Source organism: Canis aureus, chromosome 36 (assembly GCF_053574225.1).
Source record: "Canis aureus isolate CA01 chromosome 36, VMU_Caureus_v.1.0, whole genome shotgun sequence".
Classification (NCBI taxonomy): domain Eukaryota; kingdom Metazoa; phylum Chordata; class Mammalia; order Carnivora; family Canidae; genus Canis; species Canis aureus.
The window spans coordinates 9,231,213-9,245,018 of record NC_135646.1 but is presented as its reverse complement, the minus strand read 5'-3'; the positions used below and the strand labels follow the sequence as shown (position 1 = coordinate 9,245,018).

The following is a 13,806-nucleotide window of genomic DNA, read 5'->3' as shown; positions in this document are numbered from 1 at the left end:
TAAGGAAATGCCAGGAATGGCCTCCACATAAATAATGATGCCACAAGTATTGTTATATAGACCAAACATCTAGGCTTTCCTCGATATGGAAAATAAATCTCAGCATACTCAGAGCACATAATAAACATGTATTTTCTACAAACATTTAAAGAATTCTCTGCAACCGGTCTGCAATAACATGTCCTCATAATCCTATGTCAAGTCAGTGATGACTACATTTGCTTCCAAGTTCTTACAAAGAGCATTTTTGGCAATTTTTCTGGAGTTACTCAGTTATTCTAATAAGCTAAGTTACTTGATCTCAAGCTATGTTCTCCATTTTAAAAAAACATGAAGCATTCTGTTGTTTCTGGGGTTCTAGTACCTCCCCTCAAATTCTCTAAGAATCAAATTTCTCAAAAATCATAGACAGTGGCATTGGGATTTCAGCTTCAGGGTCTTCAGAAGTTAACCACTGAAAAAATGATGTCTATTGTCATACTTCCATTCTGATACTAAGGAGATTCTTAGTCACCTAAACCAGTATTTAAAAAAGAATCCCCTTTTATTCTATTAATTACAAAATATTTATATAAAATAACATATAATAATATTTATATAAATAATACTTATATAAAATATATATATTAAATAGGAAACCCCTTTGAAATTTGGGGGCAGCTGGGAGAGCATTTGGATTTGCCACGCAAATATATTCAGCAATAGCAGGAACTACAGATAAAATGCATGGTTTCTACTTAAACAGAGTGCCACATTCGATATTCAAAGCCCCTAAGCAGAAGGTGTACAGATTCCTAACAGACATAACATACTCAGATTATCTAATACATAACATGAATACATTTGACCTCTAATCTTAATTCCAATTAAAATTTATATAAAGGTAAATACAGTGTGAATACTACTTTATTTTCCAAAGCTCTCACAGAAATGAAATGTTCTGTGAGATTTCTTAGGAACAGATCTTTCTTGTATAAGATTTTCGGGTGGTGTCATTTAATCATCTTACTTACCAAATCTCTAGCTGACAAAAGCCATGTACTAGTTGTAATTTCACATGCTTTTCTAAAAAAAAGCGAGTAAGGATCATTTTTTTCCAAGTACTTGTTTCAGTGTTCTCTGTTCCTCTAAGGATAGCTTTATTGTTTAATCTTTGGTTTTACAGGGACATTTTCAGATTTAATCTATAGTTTTCACATTGAAAAGCCTGATAAAAAGGAATTTTGCAACCAGCTCAGTCTTAAGATGTAAAGATTATTCAAAGTGCCAGACCTTTCAGTTTGAGGCTGCAAGGGGGGAAGGATTTTTAAACTGAACTTAATGTCAAGGTAGCACATTGCTCACTCCCAGGGACTTCTGAGCTGCTTATGCAATGTCTTTTCAGAAGTGCAGGAGAAAGCAGGGGCAGTGGAGGAAGTCAAGCTGGGCAAGAAATCACTGGTATCTGAGCTCCTATAGGCAAAGTCCTGATAAGGCTGGAGAGGAGAGAAGGCCCTTTCGTGTAAGGTCAATGGGTTAAATTTGACTGAGTGTTCAGAGCAGAGCTGGGGCACACATGGAGATTGAGAAGAAATGGACTGAAACAGATTTGGGAAGAAAAATTTAATGAAAACAAAAGAGGAAATGACATGTGTCTGACAAGAGATTCTGGGCCAGGAAGGGTGTGGCATATGAGTAAAGTCAAGGTCAGGAAGGGACTCATGGACAATGTCACTCTGGCTGGAGTGATTTTCTTACTTTTCGAATTTATGTTTCTCATTCACAATCCCTTCAAAAATCAGGTGAATTTTTATCACCAAGTCTTGTAGTCCTAGCTCTTCCTCAGAATAATTCTCAGAATTCCAGAGCACACACATCCAGTCTCCAATGGCTTCACACAGATGCCCCTGGGTCTCTACTGGGCCATTATCTGTTAGTGCTTCCCTCAGATATCCATGAGTGTAGTTATCAAGCTAAAGAAGCCAACACTTCCAAGAACGTGAGCCTCATGGCAGCCTAACTTCAACCTACTAGAGTTTCCTTACTAATTTACATTTGCAAAAGGTTAAAAAGCACTATGGCTCCATGATAATCTCTTTATGCTCTAAATACCCTAGTGAAATTCTCTTTCTTAGCAGAAGTACATATCTTCTATAAATCAATTATTCAGCTCCCAATGGCTATTCCTCTGGATCTGGCCTGCAAGGAGAAGGGTACAAAGAACTGGGAAATGAACTACACCAGTGGGAGTACACAAAATAGTGATTCTTGCTATCACTGGCACTACAGTGTAGCAGGTATGGTGCCTGGGTTCAAATCCTGCCTCTGCCCCTTACTGCCTACAGGATTGGGGAAGTTATCGACCCTCTCTCAGCCTATGTCCTCATCTGTGGGATGGAGATAACATATATTCCTTCATAGGGTTATTATGAGAAATAAGTCGATATAGGTAAATTGCTTGGCATGATATCCAGTAGTTAATCATGGCCGAAAACACTGTTTGAATCAGAATGGTGTCTTTAGAGTCTGTGTTGGGATTCTAACAGTCCAATAAATCTCTCTCAAAGGCCACAGTTACTTAGAGGTAAACATTTTGCTTTGGAAAATTTAGGTGCTCTTTGGGATTTTTAATGCCAGAATCAGTCCACCAGAGTTGTACAGATCAGCCTCTTCTTCAGCAAAAAAGGAACCAGCAAGAACAAAGAGTCACAGCTGTGGAAGAGCAGGGTGTGGAAACGAGATTGGTGGCTCCCACTTTTTCTCATATTAGCAAGAAATGCTGGCCAAGTCCTCGCTGTACTTCAGAAGGCAATGTAAAAGTACTTCTTTGCAATTTATCAAAGAAAGGGGGACACCTCACCTTCTGACCATCTTGCTTGGAGATTTAAAGTATCACAATGGAGTTTACAAAATAAGGAACAGCAGAGCAGCAAATAATGTGCTGGGGTATCAAATCTTTTCCTTAATTTACTGAGATTATTTAGTAGGGTAGCTTCAGGAAAATCTCAGCTCTTGAGATGATCCAACAGATTCCTTTGAGATACTTAACCCATCTTATCACACAGTAAAGAGCTTAACTGTGACCTTCAATAAACGTATTGACCATGTTAAGAAATAGCAATACTTTTTCTACAGATTCTGTGTCTAATTCTCTTACTCTTACTAAATTTGAAGGTAAAATAACTGAAAACTAGACTTTCATTCTTCAAGCAGCAGGCAAAGGTAAAATTAATTTGAAAATAATTAGTTGAAAGATTTTTCACGCCCACAAACTTCCTGAGTCAAGAAGCATTGGTATTACCCAAATGGTCAGGTTCAAGAGGAAGCAATAGCTGACATGGACAGTAGCCACTGAGACAAAGGCAGAGAACTTTCATTAACACAATTTGCAAGTGAGGAGCTATGGCCCTGTGGCACGAGAGGCAGAATTTTCTTGGAACAGATGGCATGACTTGAAAATTGCAGACCTGTATAACTTCTGAGATCTCCAAGTTTTTATCTCAGAATTCCAAGCCTCTGTTTCTTGAGAAAGGAGACCCAGAACTTTTAAACACCTCTGTGGAAAAAGTCACAGAGGGGTCACTGCTTGAGATGATTTGTGGTATAGGCAGTTTCTAGAAAAGAAACAGAATATCTCAAACTCACTCTTGGCTGGTAAGTACTGTTGAGACAAAAATTGTTTTCTGCCTTTTTTCCCTCTCTAAATGAATCACTTTTCAATTCCATCTTTAGAGTCTTTGACTCTTAAATAGTGGGTTTTTAAGTCAATCGATTTTAGTTCATTCATAAAAGCAAGCCAGAAAGATGAAAGATATTCACTAAATCTTTCAAGAGGCAGTACCTGGGAGTTTGGATCCCAAATGCAATCTCTTCTAAAATTCATATTGAAAAAAAGAATGCCATTTAGAGTCTAGGTTAGCTTGGAAGAGTTCCTACAGAGGGTAAGGATGTCCATTTACCATTTTATTTTTTCTCAGTAATCCTTTTCTTTCTTAGGAGAAAAAGTGGCAAATGGCAAAAACTTATTTCACATGTTACAGTATCATTCCTGTTTGCCAGAGGAAGGCAGAGCAATCAGTGCATCTGGAAACCAAACCAGGAGGTGACATATTAGTTGTCCAAACATTTCTTTGGAAAGTAGAAACATAAGTCATAGGAAGAGTCATCCTGGAGTGCTCCAGTTGCTCATAGCAACCTGAGCTGCACAAGGCAACCACTTTGGCTTGGATTTCCAGGTTGCTTTCCACTGGGGAAGAATGCTCATACACATGGTAAATGAAGTTCATGCAGTAAAGCCGATATAAGCACTGATGTTTTATCTTCTGACAGCATATGAATGTGCAAGCATTAAGTTATAGGAGAAAAGGGGCTAATTTTAGATTTGTTCCTAGCCCTCTCCATGTGAATGGTGTCGCTGTGAGCCCAGCAATGAAGTTCACTGTGTTGTAGCAGACTGCGCAGTTCCTGAATGTGTCAACCCAGTCTATGAACCAGAACAATGTTGTCCTGTCTGCAAAAATGGTAAGACCATACTGCATTAGCTTTCAAAGAGGGGTTAGTGCAAAATACAAATATTTCACCACTGCCCATTCAATGCAAGAGCCCTCTCAGATCTGCCTGTGGTTCTTCAATGTGGGCATCACAAATTTATATCTTTTTCCCACCTTAACATGAAAATGAACCAGCAATGGGTGCATCATGAAGCTTTCCATCTGGGGATTTAGAGCTCTCATAAGCTGACTTTGTTGTGATCCCTATTATTTATTTTTGATTTATAGGGAGGATATTGGAAAGAACACAGAACCACCTTTCTGTAATGACTTAATTTCACTCTTGTGGAGGCTATGAAGCAGTTCACCTCATTTCATAGTGCATAACCCAGGAGAGAGAGTAGGGTAAATGCCAGGTATTTTGCTTTGGGCATAGAGAAAACTTTAGGTTTAAAGTTAAATTATCAAAGAAATATAAAATTCAATTATTGATGCACTTAAGTTGAAGGAAGAAAGACTAGAGGATTTAGGGCTTCTATTCTAGGTTTTTATTACCCTGGAATCTTTCTCTCACAGGAATTAAACAGAGGAGAACTTGACTTATAAGATTCTGGGTTCCCTTTTGGCTTTTATGGAATGGAGAGGTTGAAATGCCTACAGTATGCTGATCACTCAAAGTGATGCCATAGAGAAGACAATGCAGTGCCATAGACATAGACCCAAGACAGCATATCACAAGCTAGTATCATGCTCTTCCTACTGGTCAAGTATTACCAAAAAATTAAGCTCCACTAGGTAACATTCCACAAATACTCCCTCCTATCATTAATATCTGCTTGGAAAAGTGGTTTGAGCTCTTAATTAAGCTAAGTCACTCTAATCCTGAATCCCTGTGCCTTTCCTTGAGTTAGCAGGTGCTCATCTTCCTCTATCACTCACATCTTTTTTTTTTTTTTTTGGTCCTGTATTTGCCATTATATTAATTCATCTGCTAATCTTCTTCTTTATAGAATTATAATTAGTAAAAAAAAAAAAGAGGTATCAGTTTATTTAAAGAAAAAACAGTAGCAACTAGAACTAGTTTTTATAATAATTTTTGTGTTTTAGTGTCTTCCAAAGGTCTTAGGAAGATCACTTATGACATTTTTGCAGGCACAGTTTTACTATTTCTGATCATATGAGCCCACTGAGTTGAATATTAAACTGCTAACCTGCCTTCTCTTTTTATTCTTATTCCTCTCATCCAACTGACCTGTGTCATAGTGACCATCTTTTCTGACTTAGAAGGTGGAAATAAATATCGTCCTGAAGTCCTAACCTATCTAACATATGTAAAGGTATACAATTTAAGACTTTATATTTTTTAGAGGATTTTGAAGAAACTGGAAAAGTTACAGGGAAGAACAATAAGATGATTTAATGGTTGAAAGATAGGACCTATGAGGACAGACTCAAGGAGTTAGCATAATTTGTCCTGGAGAAGAGAAGGCTCAAGGGAGACCTAACTGTCATAAAGTATATGAATGGTTAGTCTAAAGTGGAAGAGGACCTGTTATTTTTCATTTTCTCCAAGGACAGAAGGAAGAAAAAATCAGCTACCTAATCAATCTTTAAAAATAGGATTGACAAGTCTTTGACTGAAGACTTTTTTTTTTCCAGAAGCAACTGTCTAAACAGGTTCTTGAGGATCCTCTCTTCCCCAGGTGTCCCTGATTGGCTTTTATTTCACATTTATGGTAAACAAAATTATGCTTATAGTTAAAAACCCTCATCTGGACATATTTAGAATACTCGTAGAATTAAAGCATACGAGACCATATATTTAAAACACAGGGTTTACACACGCACTACTACATCATCCTAGCTACCCCACACCAAAGCCTGTAATATATCCAGAGTTAATGTCTACATCAAATGTCAAATCATTCACTATTGACTAGTCACCTTTAATTTGATACCATCCAAGATTATTCTACTTCTCTCCAGGGACCAGAGTAGAAACTTAACTTCAAATGAAACTTTTCTATAAAAACACCATATAATAATGAATGGGGGGATCCCTGGGTGGCGCAGCGGTTTGGCGCCTGCCTTTGGCCCAGGGCACGATCCTAGAGACCTGGGATCGAATCCCACGTCGGGCTCCCGGTGCATGGAGCCTGCTTCTCCCTCTGCCTGTGTCTCTGCCTCTCTCTCTCTCTGTGACTATCATGAATAAATAAATAAAATCTTTAAAAAAAAAATAATGAATGGGCTTTAATTGTTCACTTAATTAGTCACCCATTATATCCCTGAAGCACATGTTAAGAGAACAAGATAAGTTAGGTTTTCCAGAATTTAGTTCATGGCACACTACAGTTTCTGTTCCTTTTTGTCATTTTCAAGCAAACTTTTTTTCTTTTTTTAATAAAGGAAATGAATCTGAATTAGACTTAGTAGAAAGACAAACTCTGATTATAACATTATGACATGTTATCTTTATCATTAAATGACACTAGTCACTTGTGCCCAAAAATTGAAGCATAATCATTGTCAAAGAAAAGCATATTAAGGATCACTGAAGAATCCTTATGACCACCAAAGATATTGGTACTTTCACGGAGAGAACAGACTGCGCCCCGTCCTGCTTGCTCTCTTCCTAAGCCTAGCCCAGAAAACAGAAACAGATGACCCATGTTTGGAAAAGCAGGGATGGGGTGGGAAAGGGACGGGTAGATGTTTATTATGACAGAATGCAACTAGACCAATTTCTTAAATTTCTAACACATGTTAAGTCTTTTTCGTTCTATACAACAAGATTAGTTTGCCCATTATCATGTAGACTCTTAAAGTATGCCACTAATTTCTTAGATTAAAAAAAAGATAAAAATCTACCCTATGGATTCAAGGTGCAGGCAATCAGTCTTACTTTGTAAACAGTCCTATAACATTTTCTACATTTCTTAAATCTTCATAAATGTTGAACATTTTTAGTTTGCATAAATGCTGATTATCTTGGCTGCCGAATACTTTGCTTTTGCATACTAACATCAATTTCTCTGCCTTCCTGAATTATAACTTGCCAAGAGCAAGAGGCTTTCAAGATATAAAACAAAAGTTTAAAATGATAGAATCTATCGCACCTGACCTTAAAACTCAATATTCAGCTAATATAAAAATCTTCATTCTCAGCTTAAGCAAGAGCAAACAAAACAAGAAAATGTGAGTGATTGGGCACACACACAGTAAGAGGAGAAAGAGGAAGGTACTTTTTTTTATTTGGCTAGGACTGGGGGGAATTGACAAAGGAATTTATTGGGTTGGGTTTTTTTGTTTGGTTGGTTTTGGTTTTTAAAATACTATTAAGCCTTTGCTTCTCCCTCCTCTATATCTCTACAATAGCTAGCAATTCAAATGCCTTCTTGAAAAATACGACATTTCCTGACTGCGCATCTTTCCCCAAAATTGTTACTTTGCCCTATCTTTCAGCCCAAGTCCTTTCTATGTGAATGAATGAATATTCTTTATGGTATTCTATCTTTATATTTTTAAAAAAAGTAAAGTAGCACAGCATAGAAAACAGTCTAGGTTGGAGCATCATATAAAAATTTTGAATATTAGGTAAATGATTATACATTTTATTAATATTTCTTCATTAGAGCATCCAAATAACTAGCTACATTTTTTACCTTTGATCAGCCAATATGTCAGCGAGTTCCATATTTTCAGTGGCATATATAGTCAGTCAGTATTAATGGTTCTGAAGGAAGAGTCTCACTTTGCCAAAAATTGGAAAAGACAGGAAGGACCCACAAAATCCTCCAAACACACTGAGTGAGAAGTTTCCATATCCTTTATAGTTAAACTGCAGGCACTATTCAAATGTTTAATTCCTTTTCCCTTATTCTCTCCTGGTTTAGTAGTGATACAAGTAAGGCAAGAAATAGACCAGCCAAAAGAGAAAAATGGAAACAAAGACGATGGATGGGCAGTGAACAAATAAGAGAGGGGATATTAGAAGCATCCACTTACTTTAGAAGTGCCTGGGAGCAAACATATGACACATATAATTGTTAGTATCTCTAATATACAATGAGCCCCGTTTAATAAATGAGAGAAAAACAACTCTATAGGGAAGGGAATGGGTGAAGAGTATATAAAGGAAATTCACAGAAGAAAACCAAATGTCTTATACATATATGAAAATATGCTTACCCTCACAAGGGACCAGGGACATAAAAATTTTTAAAACGAGATACTAATATTGTACTCATAATAACTTGGAATTGATAATACCCCAAATCAGCAAAGATATTTTAAAAAGGGGTGAGAAAATATTGAAACAATGTTTAAGAAGGGTACTTTCCATCAAAAGTTTCATGTAACTTGAAATCAGCAATCCCTCCTCTTGCACTTTCCCCCACATTCATATACTATATTTTTACTACATTTTAAGAGCAAACCGGTGGGAGAAAACAGTGTTCCTTCAACGGACTAATGAAATATATTGCAACCTTTAAAAAGACCTTAGTGGCACTTTTTTTTTTTTTTTTTTTTTACTGCTGTGTAAAATAAGCAAGGAGTACACACTACGTATTCTTTTATGTATAACATACTAACGTATGTTCTATATAACACATACATTTTAAGGGATATATACTTAAAACATTTTAACTATTGTACAATTTTAAGTAGACATTAAAATTTGTATGTATGTATATAGGAAAAGAGCTAGGTAGATACACAATAGAACACTAGTAATGATCCAATGGTTGCTTTTAGAGAAAAGTGAAAAGGTAAAGGGGGAGGGAAACAAGAGCTAATCTATTTAAAATATTAAACCCTAAAAGATTGATCATAATGAAAACAAAGAAAAGTATACAAACAGGCAGCTCACAAAGTAGAAATGTTCAAAAAATATAAAAAACTATTCAGCTTAATAAGTCAGATTTTTAAAAAATTTTTTAAACCCTTCCTTGTTTTTGTATGGGGCAAAAGGGAAGTTTTGGAAGAATACACACCAAATTTTTATAGTGATCCAACGATCAAAATAGAAACTAAGAATATGGGCAGCCCCAGTGGCCCAGCGGTTTAGCGCTGCCTTCAGCCTAGGACCTGATCCTGGAGACCTGGGATTGAGTCCCACGTCTGGCTCCCTGCATGGAGCCTACTTCTTCCTCTGCCTCTCTCTGTGTTGGTCATGAATACATAAAAAAAGAAAAAAAAATCTTAAAAAGAAAAAAAAGGAAACTAAGAATAGAAGTACAAAGGTAGGACCCAGATGTTTTATTTCATAAGCCTCTTTACCGGATGAATTTTTTTAAAAAAACTATTTTATTTTCATAATTTAAAAGGCTGTATCAAACCTTTAAATAAAAGATAATTCTAATGTTAATTAAACTCTTCCAGAGGAGAGACAAGAACAAAATTTTCTTTTCCTTTTTCTGGAGTATCATACTGATACAAACCAAAGAATACAAACAAAATAATAAGTGGGGGGGGGGGGGACTGTAGTTATAATTAGTGATAGGGAACTAATAAAATACAAAATTCCTAATCTGAAACCCTTGGGTTGTGGATTTTACAAAGAGAATGAATTTCAGATATCATATAGTGCATTACATGGCCAGTGGGTTTGGGGCAGTATTCTTCAAACACATGGACATTTCTCCAACAAGATGTATGATAATCCTTCTGAGAATGAATATAGAGTAGCACACCATCTGAAATCAAAATTTTCAGAGACCATGGGAATGGGATTGCACATTTGTGTTAGCAAAAATAATCTAGAAAAGGATTAGGATAATTAAGCATCCTGATCAAGTGGAAGTTTACAAAGAGAGTTCGATATTAGGAAATACATCAATATAACTTATTCTATTTCCAAAACGATAATATTATTTATATATATAAAGATATTAGATCCAAATCAGCAAAATCTATTAAAACTCTTGATAAAATAAGACTGAGTGGATACTTTTTGTATGATAATGTATATCTACCTCAGTCCAAAAGAACAGAACTATGCTTAATAGGTTACTAAAGGCATTCTCAATAAAGTCAGGAAAAAGACAAAGATGCTCACTATTATTTAAAGTTTCAGGTAGAGAGTGGATATGAACTAGCTAACAGAATTAGAAAAGGAATAATTTGGAAGAAATCAATTGGGAAGGAGGAGATACAACTGTTACTATTTGCACATAATATGAATGTATACTTGAAAACCCAAAATAGACTGAAAACGACTATAAAGACAATTTAGTAAGATAGCAGTATACAAAATGAATATACAGGTCTCTCTCTCTGCACACACACACACACACACACACGAAATAGATGTATTAGTAAAGTGAAATTATGGCACTAGTATATGATGCTAAGACATTAATGAAATGTAATAAAGAGTTCATAGACCTGGGATTCCCTGGGTGGCTCAGTGGTTTAGCGCCTGCCTTTGGCCCTGGGGTGAGATCCTGGAGACCTGGGATCAAGTCCCATGTCAGGCTCCCCGCATGGAGCCTGCTTCTCCCTCTGCCTGTGTCTCTGCCTCTCTCTGTGTGTCTTTCATGAATGAATAAATAAATAAAATATTAAAAAAAAAGAGTTCATAGACCTAGCAACACGTGGAAATTTGGTATATGATAGATAAATTAGCATTTTGAATCAATGGGGAAAAGGTAATTTGTAAAAGAAATGACGTCGGAACAACTGGATAGTTGTCTGAAAGAAGTAATTTTAAATTTCTACCTTATAACTCAGGTAATTTTTCAATTCAACAAAGATTTAAATATAAACCTTTTTTCCAAAACAGTACAAGAAGAGAACCTGGACCATTTGATTTGTAATCTTGAAGTGGCTATTTTTTAAAAGCAAACAAAAATCTCCATGCAGCAAAACAAAAACAAAACACCGCTGTAAAAAAAATAAAAATATAAAAATATTTTAATTATAGATTATACTCTTATATCCCAAAGGGTTAATCTCACTTATATATAAAGAGCTCTTTGAAATTGGTAGGGGAAGAAAGACCTACAATTCTACTTTAAAAATGGGCAAAGAATTTCAAAAGTCATTCCACAAAAAACAAAAGTTTCCAAAACATGTGAAAAATTGCTCAAACCAATTCTAGAAAAAAATCCAAATGAAAATTTGATAGTTTTTCTTTTTAACTTACATATTGGCACAAATCCTAAAATTTAAGAACCCACTTTATTGTTGGTACTGTGAAAAAACAGGCAAGCTCTCCTATTTTGGTGGATTTATGAAGTGGCACAAACCCTATGGAAGGAAGCTTGACAATATGTATCAAAATTATAGTATATGTATCTTTTACTCAGCAATTCTATTTACAGATGCTTGAAATGCCAAATGAGGAAGCAGTGTTATTCATTTCCTGTGTTGTATTTCAAGTTTTAAGATAATTAAAATTGATTAGAATATTTGTAGAAATAACTATAGATTTAAATTTTCTTTTTAACATGTTATTAGTTGACAATTTAAAAAAGAGCTTATTTCCTCCTGTAAATACTCATTGAGGCATTTGTATTGAATTACAATTTAATTAGCTTCCATTTACCTTTCATTTATTTTTTTCATATCATGCAATGCATTTTTAAACTTTAGTTTCACTGGTTCAGAATTGTAAAAGTAAATCTATTTAGTATCAACAGATTATAGACTACTTTTAATGTGAAAAACACTAACATTAAATAACTATTAATCTTTGGAGGATATCTATACATACAGTTTAAAAAAAAATCACAAAACCTTACTAAGAATTATTCAAAAAAACACTAGATAAAGAAATAAACCAAATTTCTAAATGTGAAAACTCAAATTTGTTAAGTTGCCATTTCTCTAATGACAAATTAAACGAAAATCTTATCAAATTTTTTATATGATGTAATTTTTTTTGTAAGTTGACAAAACTTGGAAAATTTAAGTACAAAAAAATAATGTACTTGATAAGATTGGGCAATTCAGCCAACCAGATATATTAAACCAATGTATAAAGATAAAATAATTTTAAACAGTATAAAAATAGGAAAAAATAAACATAAATAGACTAGAAAATTATAAATTAGCCCACAATTTAGTATACAGTTGACACCCAAGTATCTGGAGAAAGAATATATTATTCCAAAAATAGTTGTTTTAAAGGTTAATCATTTTTAAGTGAAATTATATTCCTGGCTTACCCATTATAGAAAAGTAAGTTTCAGTTGGATTAAAGATCTAAATGCTGGGATCCCTGCGTGGCTCAGCCGTTTAGCACCTGCCTTTGGCCCAGGGTGTGATCCTGGAGACCCAGGATCGAGTCCCACATCAGGCTCCCTGCATGGAGCCTGCTTCTGCCTCTGCCTGTGTCTCTGCTTCTCTCTCTCTCCCTCTCTGTCTCTCTCATGAATAAATAAATAAAATCTTTTTTAAAAAATCTAAATGCTAAAAAAATGATACCATAAAGGAATTTTTATAATAATGTAAACATTAACTTATTATCAGGATAAGGATGATCTTCCTAAACATAAAACTCCAAAAATATCTATAACAGGAATGACTTAAATGCAAATTAGATCACATAAGTTTATCCATAAATTTCTTCATAAACTAAAAGAAGATAATATCCAGTTTGAGGAAGGTAAAATGCAACAGGCATTCCCGGGCCTTACTAGTGAGAGTGTAAACTGATATATCCTCCCTGAAGGGAAATGAAAGTGTTCAGGACTTTGATCCATCAGTGTCACGTCTAGAAGGCGTCAAAAAGAAATAATCAGACAAGCATATAAAGATGTGTATATAGAGCTATTATTTAATCATTAATAAAAGCAAAATTTGGAAAACCTGAAACCTAAAATTCAACAATAAATAGGGTTTAAAAAACCGTAATATAGGGCAGCTTGGTGGCTCAGCAGTTTAGTGCCCTCTTCGGCCCAGGGCCTGATCCTGGAGACCTGGGATCGAGTCCCATGTCAGGCTCCCTGCATGGAGCCTGCTTCTCCCTCTGCCTGTGTCTCTGCCTCTCTCTCTCTCTCTCTCTCTGTGTGTCTCTCATGAATAAAAATAAAATCTTTAAAAAAAAAAGTATATCTACATAGACTGATTACTAAGAAAATATTACAAATAATATCATAGAAAAAAATAAGGACATTTCCCACACACACAAAAACATCTGTTCAGAGTATATTATTGCATTAAACCATGGGCCAGAAGTCAATGCAAATATGACCCCATTTTTGTTAAAAAGAAAATATACATATAGAAAAAACCAGGAGGAAATACTTCAAAGCGTTAATGGTACTTAACTCCATGGAGTAGGATAATAGAGGATTTCTACTTTCTTCCCTTTGCTGACCTATATTTT

General features: G+C 35.2%; 1 protein-coding gene across 1 annotated transcript in view; it reads left to right on the top strand.

The window, feature by feature from the left end:
- Positions 1-13,806, top strand: part of VWC2L (von Willebrand factor C domain containing 2 like) — a 155,286-nt gene that overhangs the window by 21,421 nt on the left and 120,059 nt on the right. Inside the window, exon 3 of the mRNA XM_077885074.1 lies at positions 4,371-4,500. Coding sequence (XP_077741200.1) covers positions 4,371-4,500 — 130 coding nt within the window. The remainder of the gene's footprint in view (positions 1-4,370; positions 4,501-13,806) is intronic.